This window comes from Suillus fuscotomentosus, assembly GCF_016647785.1.
Source record: "Suillus fuscotomentosus strain FC203 chromosome Unknown F5891scaffold_58, whole genome shotgun sequence".
NCBI lineage: Eukaryota > Fungi > Basidiomycota > Agaricomycetes > Boletales > Suillaceae > Suillus > Suillus fuscotomentosus.
In genome coordinates, this window is record NW_024539570.1 from 83,085 (window position 1) to 108,052 (window position 24,968).

At 44.9% G+C, this 24,968-nt stretch overlaps 12 protein-coding genes across 12 annotated transcripts; 5 read left to right on the forward strand and 7 right to left on the reverse strand.

Moving 5' to 3' along the window:
- Positions 1-85: 85 nt before the first annotated feature.
- Positions 86-472, forward strand: F5891DRAFT_959179 (uncharacterized protein; the record flags this gene model as incomplete). Its single annotated transcript, XM_041375634.1, has 1 exon — positions 86-472. The coding sequence occupies one exon, from the start codon at positions 86-88 to the stop codon at positions 470-472; it is 387 nt and encodes a 128-aa protein (XP_041221702.1).
- A 3,981-nt stretch (positions 473-4,453) lies between these two features.
- Positions 4,454-6,159, reverse strand: F5891DRAFT_983664 (uncharacterized protein; the record flags this gene model as incomplete). The annotated part of the gene is made up of 8 exons (XM_041377348.1): positions 4,454-4,543; positions 4,595-4,741; positions 4,801-4,925; positions 4,989-5,061; positions 5,254-5,349; positions 5,404-5,609; positions 5,667-5,777; positions 6,096-6,159. The coding sequence occupies 8 exons, from the start codon at positions 6,157-6,159 to the stop codon at positions 4,454-4,456; spliced, it is 912 nt and encodes a 303-aa protein (XP_041221703.1).
- A 713-nt stretch (positions 6,160-6,872) lies between these two features.
- On the forward strand, positions 6,873-8,148 carry F5891DRAFT_1193360 (uncharacterized protein; the record flags this gene model as incomplete). The annotated part of the gene is made up of 4 exons (XM_041367726.1): positions 6,873-7,218; positions 7,273-7,526; positions 7,578-7,868; positions 7,918-8,148. The coding sequence occupies 4 exons, from the start codon at positions 6,873-6,875 to the stop codon at positions 8,146-8,148; spliced, it is 1,122 nt and encodes a 373-aa protein (XP_041221704.1).
- A 297-nt stretch (positions 8,149-8,445) lies between these two features.
- On the reverse strand, positions 8,446-9,345 carry F5891DRAFT_1193361 (uncharacterized protein; the record flags this gene model as incomplete). Its single annotated transcript, XM_041367727.1, has 3 exons — positions 8,446-8,798; positions 8,860-8,953; positions 8,992-9,345. The coding sequence occupies 3 exons, from the start codon at positions 9,343-9,345 to the stop codon at positions 8,446-8,448; spliced, it is 801 nt and encodes a 266-aa protein (XP_041221705.1).
- A 434-nt stretch (positions 9,346-9,779) lies between these two features.
- Positions 9,780-11,070, forward strand: F5891DRAFT_1175321 (uncharacterized protein; the record flags this gene model as incomplete). Its single annotated transcript, XM_041365711.1, has 7 exons — positions 9,780-10,014; positions 10,069-10,110; positions 10,166-10,315; positions 10,368-10,468; positions 10,516-10,695; positions 10,755-10,936; positions 10,989-11,070. The coding sequence occupies exons 1-7, from the start codon at positions 9,882-9,884 to the stop codon at positions 11,068-11,070; spliced, it is 870 nt and encodes a 289-aa protein (XP_041221706.1). The 5' UTR covers positions 9,780-9,881.
- Positions 11,071-12,295: 1,225 nt separating this feature from the next.
- F5891DRAFT_1193363 (uncharacterized protein) lies at positions 12,296-12,884 on the forward strand (the record flags this gene model as incomplete). The annotated part of the gene is made up of 3 exons (XM_041367728.1): positions 12,296-12,646; positions 12,679-12,692; positions 12,749-12,884. 3 exons carry the CDS (start codon positions 12,296-12,298, stop codon positions 12,882-12,884), a joined length of 501 nt encoding a protein of 166 aa, XP_041221707.1.
- Positions 12,885-13,113: 229 nt separating this feature from the next.
- On the reverse strand, positions 13,114-14,637 carry F5891DRAFT_1055242 (uncharacterized protein). The gene is made up of 11 exons (XM_041362655.1): positions 14,486-14,637; positions 14,308-14,371; positions 14,159-14,256; positions 14,032-14,111; positions 13,974-13,981; positions 13,778-13,921; positions 13,711-13,726; positions 13,614-13,656; positions 13,550-13,558; positions 13,457-13,494; positions 13,114-13,408 (listed from the first exon to the last, which is right to left on the reverse strand). The coding sequence occupies exons 1-11, from the start codon at positions 14,627-14,629 to the stop codon at positions 13,252-13,254; spliced, it is 801 nt and encodes a 266-aa protein (XP_041221708.1). The 5' UTR covers positions 14,630-14,637; the 3' UTR covers positions 13,114-13,251.
- A 1,448-nt stretch (positions 14,638-16,085) lies between these two features.
- On the reverse strand, positions 16,086-18,751 carry F5891DRAFT_1247957 (uncharacterized protein; the record flags this gene model as incomplete). Its single annotated transcript, XM_041369845.1, has 10 exons — positions 16,086-16,647; positions 16,699-16,843; positions 16,894-17,098; positions 17,152-17,258; positions 17,317-17,407; positions 17,460-17,649; positions 17,706-17,759; positions 17,807-18,351; positions 18,410-18,562; positions 18,618-18,751. 10 exons carry the CDS (start codon positions 18,749-18,751, stop codon positions 16,430-16,432), a joined length of 1,842 nt encoding a protein of 613 aa, XP_041221709.1. The 3' UTR covers positions 16,086-16,429.
- A 945-nt stretch (positions 18,752-19,696) lies between these two features.
- F5891DRAFT_959128 (P-loop containing nucleoside triphosphate hydrolase protein) lies at positions 19,697-21,984 on the forward strand (the record flags this gene model as incomplete). Its single annotated transcript, XM_041375627.1, has 5 exons — positions 19,697-19,960; positions 20,017-20,535; positions 20,599-20,640; positions 20,710-21,152; positions 21,327-21,984. 5 exons carry the CDS (start codon positions 19,697-19,699, stop codon positions 21,982-21,984), a joined length of 1,926 nt encoding a protein of 641 aa, XP_041221710.1.
- A 112-nt stretch (positions 21,985-22,096) lies between these two features.
- Positions 22,097-22,576, reverse strand: F5891DRAFT_959147 (uncharacterized protein; the record flags this gene model as incomplete). Its single annotated transcript, XM_041375628.1, has 2 exons — positions 22,097-22,438; positions 22,484-22,576. Coding segments are annotated over 2 exons (435 nt in total), but the record flags the coding sequence as incomplete, so codon positions are not given.
- A 53-nt stretch (positions 22,577-22,629) lies between these two features.
- Positions 22,630-22,926, reverse strand: F5891DRAFT_959091 (uncharacterized protein; the record flags this gene model as incomplete). The annotated part of the gene is made up of 1 exon (XM_041375622.1): positions 22,630-22,926. The coding sequence occupies one exon, from the start codon at positions 22,924-22,926 to the stop codon at positions 22,630-22,632; it is 297 nt and encodes a 98-aa protein (XP_041221712.1).
- Positions 22,927-23,184: 258 nt separating this feature from the next.
- On the reverse strand, positions 23,185-24,901 carry F5891DRAFT_1247971 (uncharacterized protein; the record flags this gene model as incomplete). The annotated part of the gene is made up of 3 exons (XM_041369846.1): positions 24,546-24,901; positions 24,174-24,314; positions 23,185-24,123 (listed from the first exon to the last, which is right to left on the reverse strand). Coding segments are annotated over exons 1-3 (1,317 nt in total), but the record flags the coding sequence as incomplete, so codon positions are not given.
- Between the last annotated feature and the right edge of the window lie 67 nt (positions 24,902-24,968).

Consider the following 24,968-nt stretch of genomic DNA (forward strand, 5'->3'; position numbering starts at 1 on the left):
GCTGCGCCTCATATAGGGATAGCTGTGGGTAGCGCACAGAGTGACACTACAAGTTTGTGCTATGCACTCCTTGGTGGAAACTGCCATGTCACGCCATGAGAGGCATGAGTCTCTACATCGACATCATTACCTGAGTCCAATATTGCTCCTGGAGCACTGTGGTAGCGAGATAGATCCAGATAAGTTGTACCAAGACGACAAGCAAGAGTGCGCATCGCTTATCTTGCACTTTAATCGTGCAGGGTGGTTACATGGGTCATTAGCAGTACAGAACATCATGTGGCAGCAGGGCAAGCCAACAGAATGGCCAATCGAGCGTCTGCACTCTGTCAAGAGCTTCCGCCTCATAGACATTGGTAGATTGGTGAAAGTCAATAACAGGACTGAATTGATGGCGGAGGATGAAATAGCTTTGCGGTTATTCTACTTGCTGCATCACGCACATAAGAAAAAACAAACTGAAAAGAAATAGCTGCTTACAATATTCTTGTCCATTCACTGCTTTGTAACTGCCATATCTGTATGAATTAAATGTTGTTGCTTGTAGAATTTTTGACATGCATTTGTTGATCACAACTAGACCGGCCAGAGTCGGAAGAGAAAGATTCTGACAGAAAATAATCAATGAGGAATTTGTGTTAAGGTCGTACTCTCGTAGGGTCAAATCCGAAGGACTTCGGCCTCAGCTCGTATGCTGTGCCCCTTTCCCAAGTACTGTCCCTTATTTCAAAGTACTAACGATAACACGTCCGAATGTCCGGACGGGTCTCATAGTATATCCGGATGTCTTCCGGATATCGGAAACGCGTATAAGGCTAATCTGGACATATCCGAACTAGAAACTAACAGAGTAAAGACTACCCGAAGGTAGAGCCGAGGATATAGACTATCTGAATCTATCCGAAGTCTCGGAGGGTGACAAGAGTAAGAAGGACTCAAGTCCAGAGGACAGAAAGAGGACAAACTAAGATGATATTCGAACTGAGGTACTACAGGACATATACATGAGTTTATATACTATGAGGATAACAGAAGTATCAGTAAGCAAAGGTCCGAGGCTATGTACGAAGCATGTGCAAAGGTTATCAAACGCGAGTCGGAAATGAGACATAGGTTAACGGATCAGTAAGCATACCGGTAATAAGTATAACCAAAACACCGGGAAGAGGAAATACCGAATAGGCTGTGTTTAACGTTATATGAACAGGAAATGAATTAGAAAGCTTATTGTAAATCGGATCGGAAGCGGATCTATACATCGGACCGGATCGGATCTCAGGGTCTGAAGTCCGGAAGAGAAGCGTGAATATATGGGATATGACAATTTGGCTAAGCAATGCTGCTGGGACATCCTTTCAACAGCCTCTGTTGACAAATTAATAATGTGAGCCATCGTGTAGTCCATGTGCCTGCTAGGTCAGGTGGAGAATAGGTTATGACCTGCAAGTGTTCTGAAATACCCTGGATGCTCATTCCAAAGTTCTTAGCTCACTCCGAGTTAACATCACATGCAAGTCTTCTCATCGGACTGATTGGTATATCATGTAGTGTGTCATGTATGGTGTAAGTAGGGATCGAGCATACGATGGAGGAGTACGCCACAGGTGAAATTCTACATTGACTGAGTCAGGAAAGAATCTGTCCAGTCAGCGCTAGGATCTGTGTAAACACTACATATGTTAGAGTATCGTATTCAATACAAGTATATATAAGATAATTAGTTGATTATTAGCATATCTACATAGGGACAATAATTGTGAGTTCTACATACAATAAGTACCCATGACCGCTGGTGCGAGGAAGACCAGCTTTCTCTTCTAAACAGGAACCCCTGCATCAGAATTCAATACTGCCATCAGGAAATCCCTCCTGGGTAGAAATGTTATAAAATGTGATAGTTTTTGATAAATTCCTCAAATTATGGGCTTTAGGAAAATTAGAAGAATTATGCAGGCTAGACTGACTTTTTACCTCCCTCTCCGTGAATTATAATTATCAAAAATTTGATGATATTTCACGCGAAAATGTTGTGAATTGCAGGAAGTATTTGTTGAATTCTGGTTCGCAAATCACGCACATTGGACAATGTTACGAGAAAAAACAACTTATATTTGATTAAATGATGCATATGAAAATCACCACAACCGTGGTACACAAAAAGGAGCTGGACAACGAATCTGCAATATTAATGGGTATGGAGAGAACGAGCAAACAATGAATCTGCAATATCTATGGGTATGGAGAGTGGACCAAGGAACAATGAATCTGCGATATGTATCAGCACCATACGACCCACTAATCTTCAGCCATCCCATCAAGGTCGAGTAGTGTGAGTGTTCACTGGCCAGATGATCGTTGCCCTTGCATTTCAAGGCCCTTCCAGTAGTGTCAGTATCTCAGTCGAAACAACACCATGTACACTAGCGAAATGTACTGTACAGCTTCGTAAATATCAGCCATCATGCAGTGAAATTTTGCAGGAGTATCCTTCTTCAACTTCTCAAGGAACTTGACATGGAAAACATAAGTTTCGCTGAATTGATTACCTGTAAAGTTGAATTTCCCCGGGGAACCCAGTGTCTTCCAGAAAAGCACTGTGTAGACCTTGAGAATGAGTTAGTGCAGCATGAAGACCTAGCAAGAAGAACATTACTGCTGTCGCCACGAGTGCCAACAAAGGAATTGGTATTTCGGGCCGATTATCCTTGTTACTCGCTATTTCACCAAAGCACCCCGCATACAGTGGCTCAAAAAAGTGTCCCAATGTTTGTAGCTTTTCATGTAATTGCTATATCATGTGTCGAGACGTGGGAATATGACTAAGCTTTAGGGTGATGTCGGAAAGGTCTGCATCTCAGCTTCATTTCGGTTCCCTATACTGTGGGAAACTAATGACATTATGTGAAGATATGAGTATTTTAATTTGATGACTCATTGGGACACTTTTTTGACTTTGAGTTTTACTAATGTAATCTCTATAATTCTAGTACTGTGTGTGACCTCCTTCTGCTCCAATCACTTCTGCCACTTTTCTAAACATATTCTCTATCAATTTTGGGTATTCCTCTTTGGTGATTCCATCATACTCTGCTGTAACACTGTCTCATAGTTGGAATAGCCCCTACAGTGAATCTTGATATGCTACAAGTAATTTCTTGAGTGATTCTCAGGGGTATTCAATATGGTTGATGTCTTGGGTCTATGTTGAACATGATAGAATAGTAATATCATGGTTTGCAAGCTATTGGTGGCTTATTTAGAGGTATACTTAGGGTCATTGTCTTATCACAAAACAGTATCTTCTTCATTAACTCATAACTTCTGCATGCTTCTTAGCAGACACTCCTGTCAAATGAGTATTTACTACTCTGTATTCATCCTCCCCTTTGCTTCATAGAAGATTCCCACTCCATTTTATCTCATATAGTCCTATACCATCAAGTTTTGTCTTGAAACTTAAGGTGTTTATTTAACTTTTCTTTATCTTAATGATTGTCTTATCTATTTTAATATAAATTCCTTGCCATATGATTTCATCCTATTGATTTTAACCTTATCTAACTAGATAAACCTCTTTCAGCTATTAGCAGTCTGATATTTGTACTTGAAAGTAGCATCTTGTCTTTTATTTCTATAGGTTGGAGACAGAGGAATCTGTTTTTCTTGATTATAGCTTTAAGATGGGCTGTCTTGAGAGTCTGTCTGACTATTTGAGTAGAGATAGTCATAGGAATGATGGAAATAATCAATTTAATCACTTTATTAGCATCAGCAGTCTTTCCAATTAGAATATAGTGATTAAGAGATCTTAAGTCTTATAGAGCAACCTTCTAGATTGGCTACCAAATAACTTAAAGACCATAATATTACTATTCTATCATGTTCAACATAGACCCAAGACATCAACCATATTGAATACCCCTGAGAATCACTCAAGAAATTACTTGTAGCATATCAAGATTCACTATAGGGGCTATTCCAACTATGAGACAGTGTTATAGCAGAGTATGATGGAATCACCAAAGAGGAATACCCAAAATTGATAGAGAATATGTTTAGAAGAGTGGCAGAAGTGATTGGAGCAGAAGGAGGTCACACACAGTACTAGAATTATAGAGATTACATTAGTAAAACTCAAAGTCAAAAAAGTGTCCCAATGAGTCATCAAATTAAAATACTCATATCTTCACATAATGTCATTAGTTTCCCACAGTATAGGGAACCGAAATGAAGCTGAGATGCAGACCTTTCCGACATCACCCTAAAGCTTAGTCATATTCCCACGTCTCGACACATGATATAGCAATTGCATGAAAAGCTACAAACATTGGGACACTTTTTTGAGCCACTGTACTTGACGCTGATGGACTTCGCACCATCGAAGATTGCGTCATAAAGTAGGAAAATGAGTAGGTCACCCTGGTAGGGTTTTTTTCTGATGGGCGAAGCATCATCATTGGTCTGTGGAAGAGGGATGTTGGTTAGAATGAAGCGAAGGAGTGGTGGTGATATGTAGAAGGGAATATGATGAAGAAACCTGCTCCTGAGTGTGAAGTAAAGGAGCAGCAGTGGAACGGACAAGGATGGGACTCACATCGAACTTCAAGGCATACACATATGCATGCTGCTCCATAAGCTTCCTGGCCTTGACTAAGTTCTGGCCAAGACGAAAGTAGCCATCGATATTGGCACATGCAGTAATTTTCAAGTCACGGCACAATAACAGAATGTGTGGCTCAACCTCAAGTAATGAAAAATCGTTGAAACAAACAGAATATTTGAGACATGCAAAAGACTTACTAAGCTACTGAGGTGAGCGGCATACTGCGCATCTGTCTGAAGACATTGTTTGATGGCAGGTACATCAAGATTCTGGGCCACAGTTAGTAAAGAATTGAGTGAGATCTGGTTTTTGTCGACAAGTTCTGGGTAAGCATTGACAAAGATGATGTGACACGGTGTCAGAAATCGCATTCCGGACAACTCACTGAGTCTGGTAGTTCTGGTCAAGTAATTTGATGTTCCCCTTCTCCATTCGAATGAGAGCAGTGATTGCCTGAGCTGAATGAGTTGCAGAGGTCAGTTTTTTGGGACCATCAAATTCACTGGAGTAAGGTTCTGAGGGTTCGCTGCCTGCAGTAGTAGTTTCCTTGGACTCTGAAACAGCATTGTCGACATCACGCCAGGTAGGAATCTAGTAGATTGTGTCAAGTCTAGACAGTGCATTCAAATTTTGAATAAGAACAGACTCACCTCCATGGAATGTTTTTGATCCTGGGCAGACTGTGATTTCCCATGCGTTTGAACAACCCGCTTGGGCTTCATGTTGTCAGTGACTAGCAAAGGGGTCTTGTGTCATTGTGACAGCGTGAGTCACTGCTCAAGTAAACTATTATCACTTACCTCATCAGCAAGCACCATGGCGGTAGTCTCTGGTTTGTCGTGCTCACTCTCCTCATCCATATCACCATCATTTGCCATGACAGAACGGTCCACCTGATCACCATCGGAGTCGAGCTCATCAGTATCAACTAATTCGAAGACATCTTGCAATACGGAGACATCTTGCATGGCATATGTGCGACAGAGTTTGTTAGGTCGATACAAGCCTGTGCACCTATGCCATGAGTAAGACTTCCTTTTGCAATACTTAGCTTATAACTAACCTTGAGGCTTTGGTTTTATAGGTTCCAAGTCCGCCTCACTGCCACTAGACTCCAAGTGACCCCCATCCTCCTCCTCATCCTCCGAGTTGGTCTCCAATGAGCACTGACGTTCTGTCATTCAAGTCAGTACTAATTTCTATGTTTCATACTATAGATTCATTGATGTACTCAGTTTCGCAGGTCGTGGTGCAGCAGGTCGCAGTGCATTTGCTTTTGTGCCCTCTGATCAAAGGTGAGTACTATTTGGTTAACATAGGCATTGAAAAATTCACTGTTGGTACTCAGGCTGCTGATCTTCTTCACTGCCAGGTGTTCCAGACCAGGGGGTGCTAGAGGCGCTTGACAAGCTTTCTTTGTTGACTTAGGCAGCCAAACTGAACTCGCTTGTAGGTGAAATTTATCTCATTCAAATTGAAGACGCTTGCTTACCAGCATTTTCTATAGCTTTTTTCTTTGCATTTCGCAGCTCGCAGGAATTGACAGGTGCGGACATGGTATACTTTGATTGAAAGGACAGGAAGCTAACAAATGATGTTAGAGAGAATGGTGACACAAAAGAGTGGGGAGGGAAACAAAAAGTTTGAGGGTGCTGCTAATTTTTATTACATTCCAGGGGGCATTGGAGGCAGTCCAACTTAGTAATGGGTCCACATGGGGCCCTTAACTTTGGTGAGTATTTTGCCGAGTGAAGCCGTGGGTTCAATTTAACATTTACCTCAGACCAGGCAGTTCGTGCTTCAAGTTCGTCACTCCCATTCCCTCCACGAGAATTCAGGAGGAAGTTTGCACTTTTTGGCGCCTAGGAACCACCTGCCATGTTTTCATCTGTCATTATGGAACCACCTGCCACGAGAATGAAGTTTGGGAGGAAGTTTTTGCTTTCCAGCGCTAGGAACCACCTGCCATTGCCACCCACTCCCATTCCCTCCACTTTCACCACTGGAAAATTTCCAGTGTTAGGAACCAATTCACCTTAGTTTCCAGCTTTAGGAACCATTCCCTTGTTTCCAGCATTAGGAACCAATTCGCCTTAGTTTCCTGCGTTAGGAACCCCTTTCGCCACCCACTCCCATTCCCTCCACTTTCACCACTGGAAAGTTTCCAGCATTAGCAACCAATTCGCCTTTCGCCACTGGACTCAAGTTTCCAGCATTAGCAACCAATTTGCCTCTCGCCACTGGAAAATTTCCAGTGTTAGGAACCATCATGTCCACACGATGCCCTGCTTGTTTCCATGATAATCTTACGGTTACAGGTTTCAGTCAGCATCTTGCAAAGAGCCGCAACCCACATTGTCAAGCACTGTACTGTCAGTCGCACTCTCAAATACATGCCAACGATCCTTACTATGAACCTGATACTGACGGGGTATATGGTCAGGATGACTTGGAGTTTGCACAGGCTGATGATCTGGAGTTTGTGTGGGAGCAAATTAGTGGTCATGACGATGCAGATGATGATGCGTCAGACGATGGGTTGAATGCTGAACCTGAATGGGAGCCTCCGGTTGAAGCAGTTGAAGAGGACAATGGCAGTAGCATGGACGACCCCAGTCAAGACTTGGCTGAAGAAGACCTGGCCAAAGATTGATACAATACTCACCAAGAAATTCAAGCACGTGCACAAGGGCTGCGTGGCTGCGTGGTCATGCCTTACCCAGATCCGCGTGCTGGTGAACAAATAGCTAATCAAGCCAACCATCATGCTGCAAATGTGGAATATGGGGCTCATTTTGCCAATACGGAGCAGGAGAATTTGTACCATCCTTTCACTTGTAAGATGGATTGGGAGGTCGCCAGATGGGCGAAACTTCACGGAGTCAGTTCGACAGCTTTTTCAGACTTGCTTGCAATCGAGGGGGTAAGGTTATTATTTATTTTATGAAGTCTTAATTAATAGTGAATATCACAGGTCAGTGAATGCTTGTCACTCTCCTTCAAGAATGCGAAAGAGTTGAACGCACTTGTTGACCATGAGCTTCTGAGTAGCCATCCAAAGTTCAAGCGAGAGCAGATCGTCGTCGCTGGTGAAGCCTTTGATGTATATTATCACGATGTGATTGAATGTGTCAGGTCACTGTACGGTGATCCTGATTTCGCAAAATATCTTGCATTTGCCCCCGAGTGGCATTATTCTGACAAGGATAAAACAGTTCGTCTTTTTCATGATATGCATACAGGAAAATGGTGGTGGGATACGCAGGTATAGAGGGCTGATTATGACTATGCGATATCTACTTACAATACTTTAGAAAAAACTGGATCAGCACAGTCCAGGTGGCACCATCATTCCCATCATTATCTCGTCTGACAAAACGCAAGTGACCTTGTTCCGCAACAAGTCTGTCTATCCCGTCTATCTCACCATTGGCAACATCCCTAAAGAAATCCGATGCAAACCATCACGTGGTGCACATATACTCCTGGCATATTTGCCATGTACACAACTTGAACACATCACCAACAAAGCATCGTGTCGCTGAACTCTGGCAAACCTATATCATGCATGTTTGAGCCGTGTTCTCGCTCCACTAAAGTCAGTTGGTCTTGATGGACTTCATATGGCTAGTGGGGATGGTGCTCTCCGCCGTTGCCATCTATTATTTGCTAGCTTTGTTGGTGACTACCCAGAACAGCTCCTCACTACATCAGGGAAAGCCTCTGCCAGGAAATTCACCGAAATATTCAAACTCGAGCTTAAAACGGTTGAATTCCAGGAAATGTAGTATTTTCACAGAAATCATTGTATTTCAGATGAATGTAGTCGATTCTAGTACTAGTCAGATAATAGTTAAATAAGCATGCCTGTCGCTGAACGAGTTTACGAAGAAGGTAGAACAAAGCTCCAGAACGGTACTACTGGCCCATTCACGAGGTGCTACAGGGCCAAATTTTGGAATAAGATGTACACTCCTGCGAATATCAGAAATGTCAATGATGCTTGCCAGACGCTCTCCATTACGAATGAGGCGGGAAATTTTATACAAACCATGGTTTGCTTCAGGCTGCCCGAATGGTGTGAACCATTCCACATATGCAAAGTGGGTAGGCAAAATTCCAGGTGTGCGAAATAAGGCAGCTGTAGCCTGGCTTGTCAGCGTGAAGATGATGCGCACTTGTGCAACACGATACCCTGATATTGATGATCAAATATTAGCATGATGTTACAAGGGATTAGTACAAAAAACACGCACCATCAACACCTGTCGTCCCACCACCATCTTCATTAACTAAAACTGTGTCGAAGCGCGCAGGAACTATCTGCCTTCTTTTGTCCTTTCGTGGTGGCTGACAGTGCACTGAATCCACGGTAATGGTTGAATCACGATGTCCATGAGCATTGATTGCGTGGAACTTGACCCTTGGAATGCGGCAACAGTCTGGAAGGGAAGGATGACATGGGAAGCTTCTTGTTCAAGTTGCGCTGGAGAAAGGCCAGGTTGATTTGTGCGAACGACATAACGAGCTAATGCTTCGGTGAAAAAAGTGGCACCATAGTCGCGAACTACACTATCCAATGGAACACGTCTAATAGTTGGGTGTTTCGTCATCTTGATCGAGCGACGATAGTCCATGTCGGGCGGTAACCTGTCTTGTGGAGGAGGATCACCAGCAAGGCGCCATTGGACGAAATTATTGTGCCATAACATCTTCTTGCGTCTTTCAAGCCAGAGTGTCATTTGTGTATATTCGTCTTTATGGTTAGTAGCTCTGTAAGCATCCTTTGCGAGATCAAATCTTCTTCATCATAGTTGCCAAAGTAGTCCCCTGTAAATTCAGTTAATGCTGGTGGTTCAAAGTCGCTGTGATCGTCATCTGTATCCATATAAAAACTAGAATGATGTTGAAATAGAGCTGCACATGGCGGATTTTTCGTAGTGGCAAGATGATGAGAATGGCCAGCGAGCTTGAAGTTCTTAGCGCAGCCTGGGCAAGTGATCATTCTGGTGGTAAAAAAACAAGGGCCGTAACAAAGACAACCTACAGCCACAAACAAAGCTTCAAGCAAAGTTCAGCGGACTACGAACTTTGTCAACCCTGCCCCAGCGCAACCCTGCAACCCTGCCCATGCAAAGTTCAGCGGACTATGAACTTTTTTCTTTAACACTGCCCACCAACTTGACCGCTACATTCTTTTTACCCTCAGCGTCCTGTATCATTCAATTTCGTAGCAGTACACTCTTTGAAAAGAGAAAACACTCATTCACCTTTTAAAATGCCTCCCCGTCCATCTGAGATAGCTGCTCAGAAGCGGAATGCTAAAAAGAAAGAGAAAGTAGCGGCAAGACAAGTGTCTTCCGGCGCTGAGGTCGTAACCCCAGACATAGCTGATGACATCGCAGATAGCAGTGAGTACAGAGGCTGTCATAATCAGACCCAAAAAAACTCACATTCTCGCAAAGAGCTGCAATGGTCTTCAAAGAAAAAAGCACTGGAGCGCAAAGGTGAGCGCCTAAACCCATATTGTGCAAAAAAAATTATGCTACATACCTATGTCAGTCTGGAATGATACAACCAGCAATAATCGCAAGCGTGCACCAACGGTGACTGAGCTTCTGTCTGCGCCTGCAACAAAGTCAGTAAGGAAGACACTGAAAGCAGTCGAAAAGACACAGAAAGCAGTTGAAGGTGGTGGTCGTGAGAGAAGCAGTATGTGTGGCCTCTTTAAAACTGAGTCGAAGTGATACTCAACTTAAAATAGGTGTAGCTTCCACTCTCACGAGTCACAATGGTGTGTCAGTTGACACCGACGACTCTGCGAGTGAATATGGTATCAGCGACTCTGAATCCAATAAGTCAGATGTCAATTAGTGTCATGTTTCATTGTTGATATTGATGTCACTGCCCAGGGTAAAGTCCTTGGTGATCAACCTTTCTGCGACGAGGCCATGATCGATACGCTACATCAGTCATTGTTCGACGGCGAGAACTCGATCGGAGTTCAATCACATGAAGATTTTGTGTCGGTCTTAGATGGCAATGATGAGCCGGAGCTCCCCATAGCTATGGTTGCCTTGATTGCAACTGTTGTACGTTTTTTATTTGTATTTTCTAGATGAATACTTACTAAATGTGACGGTTGTTGCAGATCTATGCCATACTGATGGACTGGAGGAGCGGCAATCCACCGTCGAGCTCTCAAGTCAAATCATTCAATGCTACTGTCTACATTAGCGTTTACAAAGCCCATGAAGCAACCCTCACTCGGATCTTTGAAGGCGGTAAAAAGAAGTATCATGCGCTGATGGCACGGCTTTACAAGGCTGTCTGGTGTGTTTCATCATCCTCTGATCGAATGCCTGCCATTAACATACTATGTTAGTGTGTCGGACAGTGTGTTGCTGCCATCTGGTGCGCTGAGCAACTTCGACTACCTCGATCTCAGTGCAATGTCCGAGGATTGAACTAAGGTTGTTGTGCCATGTGCACCCACGGATACCCATGTATTACTGATCTCACTTTGTACATTTTGATAGTTGTTCGTACATACTGACAGGCCATTCTGATCCAATATAATGTTGATTTTCGTGTATTTTGACAATGACCGACGAGTGAATTTGAACTAATTCATTAGTATTCAGAAGAAATCACTTGGAATTCGAACTAATTCGTTGAAACTATGACCGGACTTAAATAAAACAGTAAAACATGATTTCGCTGAAAATCAAAGGAAAACCAGGGATTTACTGGAAATTACCTCGATTTCGGGGGGAAGGCTTTCCCTGATGTACTGGAATCAAGTCTGGAGAGTGTCCGAAATGCGATGTCGATGCTGCTGAAACAGGTAGCAATACCGCACCATTTCATTTATGGAAACTGAGCGAGATACTAGATGCCCTTGCTACTCTCAATGAAGGGAATTTATCTTTCGTTTGCGCTTGCTCAGTAGCAGGCATCAAGCCCATTGTCCATCCTTTCTGGGAAGATCTCCTGTTTGCCAACATTTTCCGTGTGATCACACCAGACGTATTACACCAATTATATCAAGGCTTGGTTAAGCACCTCTTAGGATGGTTGTCGGCTGCTTGTGGAGCTGCCAAAATAGATGCTCGTTGTCGGCATCTTCCTCCCAACCATAATATCCATCTGTTCAGGAAGGGCATCACTAGCCTGTCATGTATAAGCGGTGCTGAACATGCACAAATCTGCCACTTTCTCCTTGGTATCGTGATTGGTATCCGATTGCCCAATAATCTAAACGCAGGTCGACTTCTACGAGCCGTGCGGGGTCTACTCAATTTCCTCTATCTTTCACAATATCCTTGTCATAGCTCAGAGACCCTGCAGCTGCTGGATGATGCACTCGATCTTTTTCATGACAATAAGGACATTTTCGTCGAGCTGGGTATCCGAAACAATTTCAATCTACCAAAACTGCATGCAACGCGCGACTACACTCTCATGATAATGATGTTGGGTACGATGGATAATTATAATACAGAGTACACCGAACGACTTCATATTGATTATGCAAAGGACGCTTACCGCGCTACAAATCATAAAGATGAATTTTTGCAGATGACACACTGGCTCGAATGAAAGGAGAAGGTTCTGCACTATGAGAAGTACATCAACTGGCGACTTGCTGGCAATCACAAGTCCGAGCCCTACCACTCACGTCCTCCTGATATGACTTTCCGTCGGCTTCAGACGATGACAAAGCACCCTAGTGCAAAGGCCATCAATATAGACAAGCTGATTGAAGACTACGGCGCTACTTATTTCCGTGAAGCACTTGCACGCTATATCACACAACTCAGCCACACTAATGGTCCATGCCTCTCTAGTCAAACACTGGATGTGTTGGCACACGACGTCCATCTCCCATTCCGAAGTCTTCCAGTTTTCCACAAGATCAAGTGGCTCTCGGTGGATACTCGTGATCACGGCAACACAACAGTCACATTGGACTCTGTGCATGCCAGACCACAGTGGAGCTCAGGTTCTTCTCCATTGGCTCGTCGGTCAGATACAGCTCTTGTGAGTCTCAGTTCGAATACTGATATTGTTAGCGCTGGTATACAAGGTATGTTTCACCACCACTATTTACATTACAAATTACTCACCATTGACTGAGTATAGGCTTCTGCGTTGGCCAAGTACGAGTCATTTTTTCATTACCACCAAAGTCACTTCCGCTCCTTTTGCTGCCAACAGCCCAGGTACCCAAACACTTAGCTTACATCGAGTGGTTTACACCATTCTCTTCAGCTCCTGATCAACGCCACAGACTTTATGAGCTCTCGCAATCGTTCCGTGGTGGTGAAAAATTGGCAAGTATTGTGCCATTGGCAAACATTGTGTGTAGTGTCCATCTGATACCAAGTTTTGGTGCTGTCGTCCCACGAGAATGGACGAGTGATATGGTTCTGGATGATTGTAACGATTTTTTGTTGAATTCATATTTAGATAGACACACTTTTTGTATATTCAAGTAATTTCTGACATTTTGTGATATTTGCATCCAACATTATCGTCTTCTAGCAATTTTATTCCTAATTCTTGTAATTAGACAGAATTGTCTGAATTAGAACTTTTAGCGAAAATTATAACTTTTTTTGCCCAGGACGGTTTCCCTGATGGGCCTACTGATAGTGAGAGGAAATCACAGATTCTACGCTAATCCTAGTGGTAAGAACATGGAGCATGGGGCCCTCGTCCTGGACGGGAGTCGAGAGAACGCCAGTGTCGATAGTCTGATGCAGGTTGAGCATCAGCCGAGAGATGAGAGTAACGGACAGGCTGGTTCATCTTTAGAATCGGTCCATGTTTATCGCACTGACCACTCACCAACCAGTAAATGTGGATAGACTGCCTCTGAGGTAAACCTTGCCAATCATCAGGAAACAGTCAAACTGAATATAAAGGGGTTTGTATGCTCACTGAACCAATCTGATTTAAACTGTGAGTGTTTGGTGATACCTTCAGTATTCATGCGGCGACTCACGTAGTACGTCAGGATGTTCAGTATATTGAACAGTGTTATCGCTCTGGAGTAATCCGGATCAGAATCACTCGAATCACGACATCACTAGCAACCTCACCCGAAAAACATAACACCTGCATTCGGTTAATTCAGTGTTCGCGATACAGATGCAGCGAAAAATTTACCATCGCAAAATATGATATCAATGATATTGTTCCTACTGACCAACGATAAACGCAGCAAGTTTTTGGCTTTGCAGATCCTGTGCACTGTCAGGACGAAGATGATTAAATCGAAGACAGATAAGGCCACATATGCTAGCCCGATTCCTGCAAAGGCCACAATATCAAGTCATGCAAATGTGGCTTGGAATTCACTAACGGGCAGCTCTGCAAGCACCTTTGAGCAGACGTATAGAACGGGAATGAGCACAACATACATCGATTTTGAAAATGTTTCATTGCAGCCAAGCCCTGGCACGACTTCGATATCGCCTGAAAATTGTCCAAAAGTGCCCGCCTAGAAACGATCAGCGGACTTCAGGGCGTGAGATTTTAAAAACGCACGCAAGCTATTCCCGTAAGAGCAATCGTGACGATTACCATCCAAGCAAGCAGGCGCTTGCTACAGCCGTAGAGAGCATAAGTGCGAATGACCATTATGTCTGAAATTTTCAGTATGTAACTTTCTCACAATGAAGCTGACTTCTACTTACTACAAACGATCGCTGTTTGGAGGAAAATGGCTAGTTGTCTATATAGCGCATATTTCGAACAACTAAGTCTTTGTTGAGCAAACAGTACACATTCAAGAACCAGAGTACAACAAACCTCTACAGAAATAAGTTGTGAGCATATCAAACGTTGAGTACATGCATAATGAAATTGTAGAACCTCATCTGAAACAGGTACAAAATCCTTAATCAAGCCACAGATATTGCTGAGGAGAGCGACATAGCGATTGAGCAGAAATAAAACTGCAGACAGTGCTTTCGGACGACGCCAAATAAAAGTGATTTCTTCTTGTAGGGTCACCATATGGTCGTATATCAGTATGCCTAGATTTAGAATAATGCGTCAGTCTTGAGAACAAGGATAAAACTAAAGTGTAGTACTGTTTCCCGCCAGGTCGGCGTACATGTAGAGCAACCTATAAATATTCAGGATACATGGTCAATCTATGCGTTATCACTCACGTGTGCTGCACTTCCTGATTGCTGGTATACATTGCGACAAAATTCAATTGAAGTCGGGAATGTAGGGCGATCCGTTATATATCACTGGTCGCATTTAACGACCTTTCCCGTAATCATCAATCAAGTGCTATGTATGCAAGCATGCAACTCAAACACTGCCCGGAAATACGCGAGTCCAAAGACTCGAAAATGAATTTCTAGACGTAATATAGTTGGTGTGCATAGATATTTTAAAGTTAGCATCACTTATCAACGTGTTACAGACTAGCCTTACGTGGGTGGGTGATCCATAGGCTGTGCCATTGCAATGGCGCGGTACTGACCCGTTCCTTACTAGAGCACAAGGATTATGGTTACCATGACGATCATCATGTTTGAATCGTCAACTTGAAAGTGAGTCATTGCGAGTTGAGCTCGATAGATGCTTTTGTATCCACCAGATCCGTCTCGGATGTATTGGCAGCAGGCTCCAGGTCAATAGACGAAAGTCATTTATAATATAAGAAAACAAGAGAGAGGATGTATTCAACGCACAAGTCACTTCCTTGGCATGCTAGGTAGAAGTGTCACTGATATACTAGTACTAGTAGTCAATGAAATGTCGCGTTGACTCGGAAGTCTGGAGTTCGCATGCTACCGACTTGATTCAGACTCCGACCGTAAAGCTGGGCCGGAGGAAGTGCAATATTGATGGTGTCATCGCTTCGCCGCAGCTACATGCATGCTGGCTATGATGGAGGCTGTTATAACGAGACAAGTTTTTAGTTTTTCCGGTCCTCAACGTCATGAGCTATTATTCCACCTCGAGCTGCTCCGTTCTCGCCTGTGTTCGTCACGTTCTACTGCAGCCGCTTGCTGTTATACTCAAGAGGCCGAACTGACCTGGCGTTTGGAATTCCAGTGACCCTAGGACTCGGAGATTCTCCATATTCAACACCATCCATCTCTGTGATTCGCTCGATACCGGTGGCGGGTCACGAATACATGACGTATGCCTCCATGGTTGGACGCGCCAATATATTTCAGTCCCGTGCAGTGAGATGCAGTGATACATACACCATTGGCCACCAAGCAATCGACTCCGGATACCATCTATCAAAGCTCGCACTTGAATATGTGCTGTAGACATACTTATAATCTACTTACATGACGATCAGATACCATGACCATTTCGCACCTTGTTCGATTCGGTCTCGGTAGTTGCCTTGTACCCTTCATCTTGCATACATGTTACAAGTCTGCGACATGAGCCAGAAAATTCTTGTCGATACGGCACATAGGTCACATCTTAGTATAAACAATCCTCGATGAGGTACACGATCAGCGCCGTCTGTGGATACACAGGAGACTATGATCTCGGAGTACTTCTAGTGTAACTCTCATGAGTCTCGTATATCACATTGTGCAAAAGGTGAAATAAATGACATGCTTGGCAATTCAAAAGCAAACCCATAAATAGGAGCACAACCTCGACAAGTCATGGGATGCTGCGGACTCACTGCATAGCACGAGGGGGAGGTGGTTCTACAGAACAAATAGTTCCTGCTCATCGTCGTAAACTACTATTGCTGGAGTTCTGTGAATGGGAGTCAGAATTATGAAAGGCAGATGTCAGGATGTGAACCTACCGTATTTCCTTCCCCTAAAATGCACAGGTTAAGCTAGTGATGCCATCAGGAAACCGATGACTTACCCCATCTTCCCAGCTGATCATAGCCTTCAACTCTGTCAACCCGAAAAGAAGAATGACTTTGATCTCCATCGTATAATACCTGGAACCTTCGGCGGAGCGCTTGAGCATTAGTTTCTCGGCAATTGTCGATGTGTCTGCGTGGACGGTGCATAACCTGGAGAATAAGCCTAGTTTATCCGGTATACATCAGTGTGATTGGCAACAATTTTTGCGACTACTTCGCTCTGTGTCCATCCAACCCGGGTTTCGCAGGAGACCCCTATACGATATGATGCAGACATGGACTTGATTGCATGCGGCCTGATTATACCGTGGGATAGCGAATGTCTTGCTGAACTCTTGTTGCTCAGAGACCAGTGTTCCCTGCTGCGCCTCAGCAACGGGCCTTCCAAAACAAGTCCAAAAAGAGCTACCTTGGTCAGTATGGATGAAAATGCACGAGGCAGAGCAAGAATTCCCGAAACACTTCGGAAAACTTCCTTTTGCCTAGCACGATGCTTCATATCGAATGGGTTAAATAGGACGGTACACTCTGTGCCGTATGTGAAACGGGCCACACGAGACGATACCAAATGATCGATGAAAAATGACACAGCACCATTCGCAACGACTTGGTTGCTAAAAGCGTCCGTAAGTATACGCGAATATGTTTGTCAATTGTTGGCACTCACCAATGGTTCTCTGGTCGACTGAAGCTAATATTAAGCGACTGGAAGTATGCGAGCAACTTGGCGAACATCCAGTCGCTTGCAGCAAAGCCTCCGACGAAAAACACAAACTTCATGTGACACTCCGGTCAGCGCATTTTCTGACGAAGTGCAGTCATGTCAACTTACTGTGATCGGAGTGCCTGCAGCTTTTCTTTGAGTTTCGAAAGCTTCGATGATGCTGCAGATCGAGGGTTCGAAGAGTTCTGCTACGTCTTGTCTTTTTAGTAGCAACGCGTAAGATATATAGAGGTTGCGAAAGAGTAGACTACAAGACTTGCCCGCTCAATTTAAGCTGACCGGCACGGATATCGCGCTGAACATCTTTGTCACGGAGAGTACCGAACTTGATGTATGACGGGTCTTCCGGGTTGCGGAACCTAACCTTGGTGGTACGATCGAAGATGTCTGTCATATGTTGGACCATATCTGATGTACCGAAACGACTGCCGGATAGTTTTTCTGTCAAGTGGAATCAATAAGAACATAGCATAGCTCATACGAGCATGCTGGCAAACCTTGAAGAAGATCATGAGCACGACGAGTCACGAATACAGAACCCTGGAGTCGACCTAAGGAGTGGAGTGAGACATAGCTCCAACAATCGCATGTCACTTACATTCGGTTGCAGCAATCTCCTTGATCAGCGTCGGGGATAAAGTCATCGAGTAAGCACTAAGATCGACTGTCCCTCCTCCTGCATCGATGACGACAACGCCTTGACTAGCCGAGATGTCGTCATCTTCGCCATCATCTTCAGGTACAAGTATTGGCGTCTTCGATAATGCATTTGAGGCCAGGGTATTAGCGACACAGTAATGCAAACTCGCTTCTCCTTCGGTCAGCAGATGTACACGTGCCATGCCGTCTTCTGTGCTGGGAATGAGACCGCCAAGGACGGCAGCTATCCTGATCTGCTTCTGCTGCGGGCCCTCCCAGCCGTTTGGATGCGTAAGGACAAATTCGATGCGGTTATCGAGTGACCGCCAAAGAGCAGATCCGTTTGAATGACTTTCCTCGATATAGCTGCGTGCACAACGAAAAAGGTATTGCATGAAGTCGCCAAGCACCTCGACAACATTTTTGCCTCGCGGAAGCGGTGGGATATCGTCGTCGGTGATATGGTTGGCAACTAAATGCCTGGGCCGAAGGTGCAATTTCCACCTAAATGTTTAGCGTGGTCAATCAAGTAAATACGAAGTCCAGTATTCACAAGACAAACCATTCGAGTTTTATCCATCCATCTTCCTCGGCCATTTCGATGATATGTTCCTGTTGTGCTTCAGCGCCGATGGCACGTGCAGTCCCGTTTGAATCGTAGTAGAGTATAGAAGGTATTTTCGAACTCCCTCCGCTGTGCTCTTGGGCCGGATATCTGATATTCGTAATGATCAACAATAAGGCAGGTGTTTTGTATTACGAAAACTGACCTGGTGACAGGCTGAATCCTTGGAACCCCTCCAGGTTGAAGTATACAGTAGGAAATTGAACTGTATGCGGTGCCCACGTCGAAAGCAAGGACTAATTTGTGGACTGGTCCCCGATAAGGCTGACGGAGAAGCATTTCTTGCGTAAGTGGATGGATGTCGTACGTTGCTCACATCGTCTTATACTTCATGGCAGAGGCCACATGGATACTTATCCGTTCATGACTTTCACCATCTCACCTACAACGTTTAACGGATGATATAGGGGTAGCAGGGCGTACTGTTCGTGTCAGCCTTGAGGTCTGGTGCGAGTGATTTGGGGTTGCTAAATCCTGATATAGGAAGTTCCTGAGTGTTCTAGATAGAAATAATGTCAAACTGTAGAATGAACAAACGATGGATGCCTCGAGGCCACCCCACAAGCGTAAGCAGATAGGTGCTTTGGTCACGATGCACAAACTACTTACGCCCCGTTCTGATAATGAATGTCGCATCTTCTGTATGGAATTCGTCAGTAAAAAATTCCACGAATTGATGGGCTCACTGCAGTGATTGATATCAGAGAATCGTATTTGGTCTCAGCTAATTGAACCTGGCGCTCCGGCCGCCGTGAAATGTCGCGTTGAAGACTTGAGCTTGAGCTTGAAGTCTGAAGTTCGGCTACCGACTTGATTCAGACTCCGACCGTAAAGGCTGGGCCTACTGCAGACTCCAAACCATCGGCAGGTGTGAGAGAGTCTTCATACTGTTACCTTAGCCGAAAACCAAATATGTACAACATAATTTCAAACACCGCAACTTTGAGACTCTACACACCAAGCCGACTGGCAAAACTTGTAGTGGCGCGAGGTTTGGATGTATTTGTCCCACCGAAAAAGCCTTCCGAGCGCGCTGACATATCCCAAAAGAAATGGGAGCAATCGAATATTATTGTCAAAAATCTTTAGCGTGACGTGCCTTTAGTGACATGATGGATAATCCCTTTCTGAGACTTAACATCTTCTAAGTCACGTATCTTGATGTCATCGCCAGCTGGCCGGTTCGAAGTACTGAGCTTTGCAGAAATGAAACGCATTGCAGAAATGAAACTGGGTCTTACTCCTTGTACTTGGCAACTCCAGTCCGCTCACAACCAGCTTGAGAACAAAGATGTCTTCACCATCTCACCCACCGGCTCAGGAAAGACTCTTACCTTCTGGATTCCCCTGTTATTCAACAATGGTGGAATAACCATTATTATTACCCCGCTTAATATCCTCAGCGAGAAGAACCGAGATGAAGCAAATGCTTATGGGTTTCCCGCCCTTGATATATGTGCAGAGACAGCAACAGACGAGGCGTTTAAAGTGAGTCGTTATTCAGTGACATGAATACTACACGAGTCTGAGCATATATTCATCAGGACATAGAGAAATTGAAGTATCGAGTTCTTGTTGTTAGCCCGGAACGTGTACTTCAAGACGCTCGATTCAAAAAACTTTGGAAGTGTCGAACGTTTACAGATAATCTCTTCAGTATCGCGTTTGACGAGGGTCATTGTATTAGCGAATGGGGCAAAGACTTTCGACCGCTGTATAGTGAGCTGGGGAATCTTCGATGGTACCTTCCAGCTCACGTTCGATTTCACGCCGTGTCTGCGACCATGCCGCCGCACATCCTCCTAGACGTCCAATCGAAACTTCGCATTCGGTCATACAACCTTGCTAAAGTTGTCCGGTCAAACGACCGTGCAAATATTCATTTCATGGTCCAGGAGATGAAGTACCCACGAAACACGTACTATGACCTTGGCCGAATCTTGCCACTCAAGGAGGGCACACCGCCCGAGAAGTTCATGCTGTTCGTAAATGCTCGAGATCAAGCAGAAGCAGTTTGCAATAGCTTATGCAAAGACTTGCCTGCGCATCTTCGCCATAACATCGTATGGTTCCATTCGGGCATGTCAATGCAGTTCCGGCTGGACGCAATGGAAAAGCTGTCAAAGGGTGAGATTTGGGGGATCTGCTGTACTGATGCAGCGGGAATGGTGAGTAACTCACAGTCATATCGAGAGTCCCTCACGTATATATTGATGTTGTTATTGCTGTTATTGCAGGGCCTTGATCTTCGAGACGTCAGATTGGTCATTCAATGGGGATATATAGACTCACTTTGCATTTTGATGCAACGCCTAGGACGCGCTGCGCGAGACCACGCCTTAACGGCACTTGCAGTGTACTTCGTGGAGCCGCTGTACTTTGATACATACAGTGGCAAGCGCAAACGGCCTGAACTTGATGAGGGACAGCATCGCACGAAGAAGAAGAAGGTCACGAACGTGGACGCTGAGAGCACAGTGGTGCGCGACGAGGAGAACAGTCAATGTAGGACTGATGGTGGTACCCTCAATGGGGGGGACAATGACGGGCGAACGGACGGCGTCAGCATGGTGGTAGATCAGCGCAACAGACACACCATTCCAGAGGTTGCTGGCACTTCTACTCCTATGAGGATCCTTCCGGTAAACGCTGATAGTGATGTTATCGAACGAGCTGCTATGTATGCATTTATCAATGCTCACCTTCGAGGATTCTGCCGTCGCCGAGTTACAAATGAATATTTCAATAATCCAAACCTAATAGGTAAGAATTTTGAGGCTGGATAGAGTTGATTTAGCTGACATTGAGGTTATCGAGAACAAGGGAATACATGCTGTGAGAGATGCGCTGCAAGGGTGTCACACATTTGCTGTGACGTGTGTAACAAGATGGAATTACATTCACGGCTCTTCCCTCTGCAACAAATCACGTCAACACGCGCCAAACCAAAGTACAAGATCAAGCCATACAAAATGACCGACACCGAACGCCGGCTTCAGCAGGAGCTCATCAAATGGAGGGACTCGAAGATAATCGAGGAGGATCTCGATGCTGATGACTTTTTTGGTCCCCAGATGATCATGTCGAACAAGATCCTGAACCATATTGTCGACCTCGCGCACTATCACAAAATCTTATCAACAACTTCTCTCTTCGAGCAGACATCATGGTGCTACTCCTCTGAATATGGGCAAAGCGTCCTCGATATCATTCTTACTTGCATCCCTTTGCCCATTGTCCAACCTCCCGCACCACCTGCTGTGATCATTCCACCTCCACTTGGCTTATCGTCGTCAACAAACCAACAACCGACCGCCAGCACCTCCGCCACAAATGGCGTCATGTTGCCATCGAAACGTTCACGAAAGTGTCGTGCTTGTGGTAGCACTGATCATATAGGTACGCACTGCTCACTATGTCCACTGTCTTATCGTACTCATTGTTCTTCGCAGCGTCCAACAAACTTTGTCCAAGATATATTTCCAAGCCCCGCAAGTCAAGATCTAATATAGAAAATGCACCGGCCATGGTGGCACCTGCTCCAGGCGCTTCTGAGCAAGGTTTCCATCCAGTGCAAGGACAACAACAGTTTGTTGGTCCGCAGAACAATCGAGTCGGTTAAGGTTAGTCAATAAAGTCATCTCCGTCGACATCGAAAACGCCCGTCTCTTCCTCGCTAACTATCTTCTGCTCTTGCATCAGCACCATCCCTTCGTTGATCTGATCGGGAATCGACCACAGGGCCTTCCGACCCTCCTTCTTTATATGTGCGTAGTTCTCCTTTATTTTCGTTGACAACTTACGGATTGTATTCATCATTTCAGGTTGTGCATGACGAATTGTTTGATGCTGAAGGTGGAATCTGTTTTTGATGACGACGTGACAGTTACGGTAGACCTCGATCAGAGGGGATTCTTTAATAATATGTTCTAATGTACCATTCGGACCTCCGCCTCTGTATATGACCTGATGCCATATTAACATTCCAACCCTAAGCAGCTAGGAACTAACCTTGGTGTACAGATTGTTCCTCTCGACAACCCAATCTACAGCGCGAAACGCTAGCGCATGCCCGGAGGGGTTGCAAAGTAAGTTCATTCGAATGATATCACTGACATATTTTCAGATGATGCGCAGTCAATACGAGCAACTCCTACTCACCTCAGTTTTTCAGGCCAGTTAAACTGAAGGTTTATGAGAAACCTCGTCATCTGGGAAGCATACTTGTACTTTCCCGTGGCTTTGAATATGTAGATCCACGGTAAGAACGACGCTTCCACTCTCCCTATGTCACCAGTATTCATAGCTTGACACACGTCAATGTACATCAGCTCGTCCCTGTTTCGCAGCGTTTGATTTTCGAATCGCTTGTCGCGGATGGTCGATGGTCGTGCTCGTGCTTCGTCAAGGCCTGGCGTTGTTGCAACGTACTTCCGCACAATGGTATGTGACATTGCCACCACGTCATCCCATGTTGGCTCAGAGGCCGCAAAAGTCTCCAGCGTGTTCCATTCCCGATTCTCGTTCTCTGCTTCGATCCGCCAACAGTCCATCATCGATGCCCAGATGTCATGGTGAATGACATCGTGCACTCGCCGAAAGCCAGGTTTACTGACCATTTTACCAGTTTCCTCTGGCCGAAGGACTGCAGTGTGTTGGTACAGGCTGTTCTCATCATCACGGCCCTCCTTTGGCTGAATATACGTTCTCCAGATGGCATCTGCGCAAGCCATCTTATAGTGGAACAACCCAGGTAAGAAAATCACGTATTGGAAGCGGTTCTTTGGTGTATGCTCAATGCACCGGCTGTTACGGACAGTATCCAGTCGCTCCTTCGTCAAAAGGTCACCATGGATCAGCATGATGTGCTCCGACATGTCCACGTCATGCTCCACATCAAACCCGCTATCGCGAGGATCGCCAATACCTCCTTGTCTAAACAGGTTGTCGAGAACTTCAACATTCCCGTCTGTCGTGGACTGCTTGATATCCATTGCCCGACAAGGTATTTGATTTGTTTTGTGCACAGGGATTCTTTTGACTGTATCAGGCTCATCTAGCTCTTTTTTGAAATGCTTGAATTCTTTGACCTGGTTGACCAGAATGGCACGAACGTGCCAAGAAAATGCTTCCTGGCGAGGGCTCAGTCTAACGGGATGCGTTTGACGACTGTAAGCATCGTTTTTGTGCAATTGAAGGAAGCTTCTCCACTCCGTCATCACAGGTAGTACTGATGGCGATGGATTGTGTGAATCCCGATCCCAGAGCTGCGCCGAGGATCGTAGAGCATCGACGTTATCGTCGTTGATGCCATATAGAGGAATGACGGTTGCTGACGTCGCGCTCACGAAGGACCCTCGATGTTCCAGCGTAGGCTGGGCAGCTTTGAATTGTATGTCAAAATTGTCGTATGCGAATCCAGCTTGTAATGTCCTAACCTCACGCTTGATTTTGCTGCTAATCTCTCTAGATATTGACGAGACAGCATTGTGTATCGACGTCAAGCTAATTGACAAACCCGCATGGGCGAACACTTCAACAACTTTCTCGGGGACACACGCTGACCTCATGAAGAACCCCAGCCATCCTTGTAGTAGGTTGCACTGTGAATTTGACGTCTGAAGGCATATGCTAATCATTACAACAGTTCTCTGCAGTTTTTGTCAGCGATGCAGCGTTTGATTTGCAAATATCAACTCACAATGACTAACAGCGCAGCGTTTCTTTCAGCTGCACGACGTTGGCGTTTTCCTGATTGCTCGTCATCAGCTTCTTCATTCACGTCGTCTTCTTCGCGCATCATTCCTCCAATGTCGTCACCTCCAAATTCTCCAAGGTCCCTCTCTTCAACATAAATATCCATGTCCTCATTGCCCACCTTCACATTCCCACCCATAGCTCGCCACTGCTGAAGTGTGCTGTCGAGCAGCGCGAAGAATAGATGCCACAGGTTAGGTGCCACCTCCTGCATTTTTTCTGCGAGCTGATGCATGAATGCACTCTCCAGTTGTTCGACAGTTGCAGACGTGGCTTTGAAACGAAGTCCGTGCTTTTCGAGTGACAAATCTGTCACCTCAGTGCGCAGCATGTCCCGCACGATTGTTATTGCCCACTGTGTTACATGTGAGTGCGCATGTTCTTCTCTGTACAGGGCAGCACATATTCTAACTGCCTTCGTTGTTAGCGAGTTTCTTGCGCTCTCGTGTTCTGTGCTTCCGAGAATGTGGTTGATGAAGTCTGCTGGAGTGAGAAAATTTTCTTCCATACATGCAAGCACGTTGTCCAGTCGGTCTGCGAGACTTGTATCCATCACGAGCGCAACAGCACGAAAGCTAGGACTCTGTCTTTTGTTTTATGCATTTTCTGCCATTGTTCTCTGCACTGTTAATATTTAATTATTATTATTTCCGTCACATAATTAAACAATACCATTTGTCTTTTTATAAACAATGTGACATCAGTTAATATTCGATTGCTCCCATTTCTTTTGGGATAT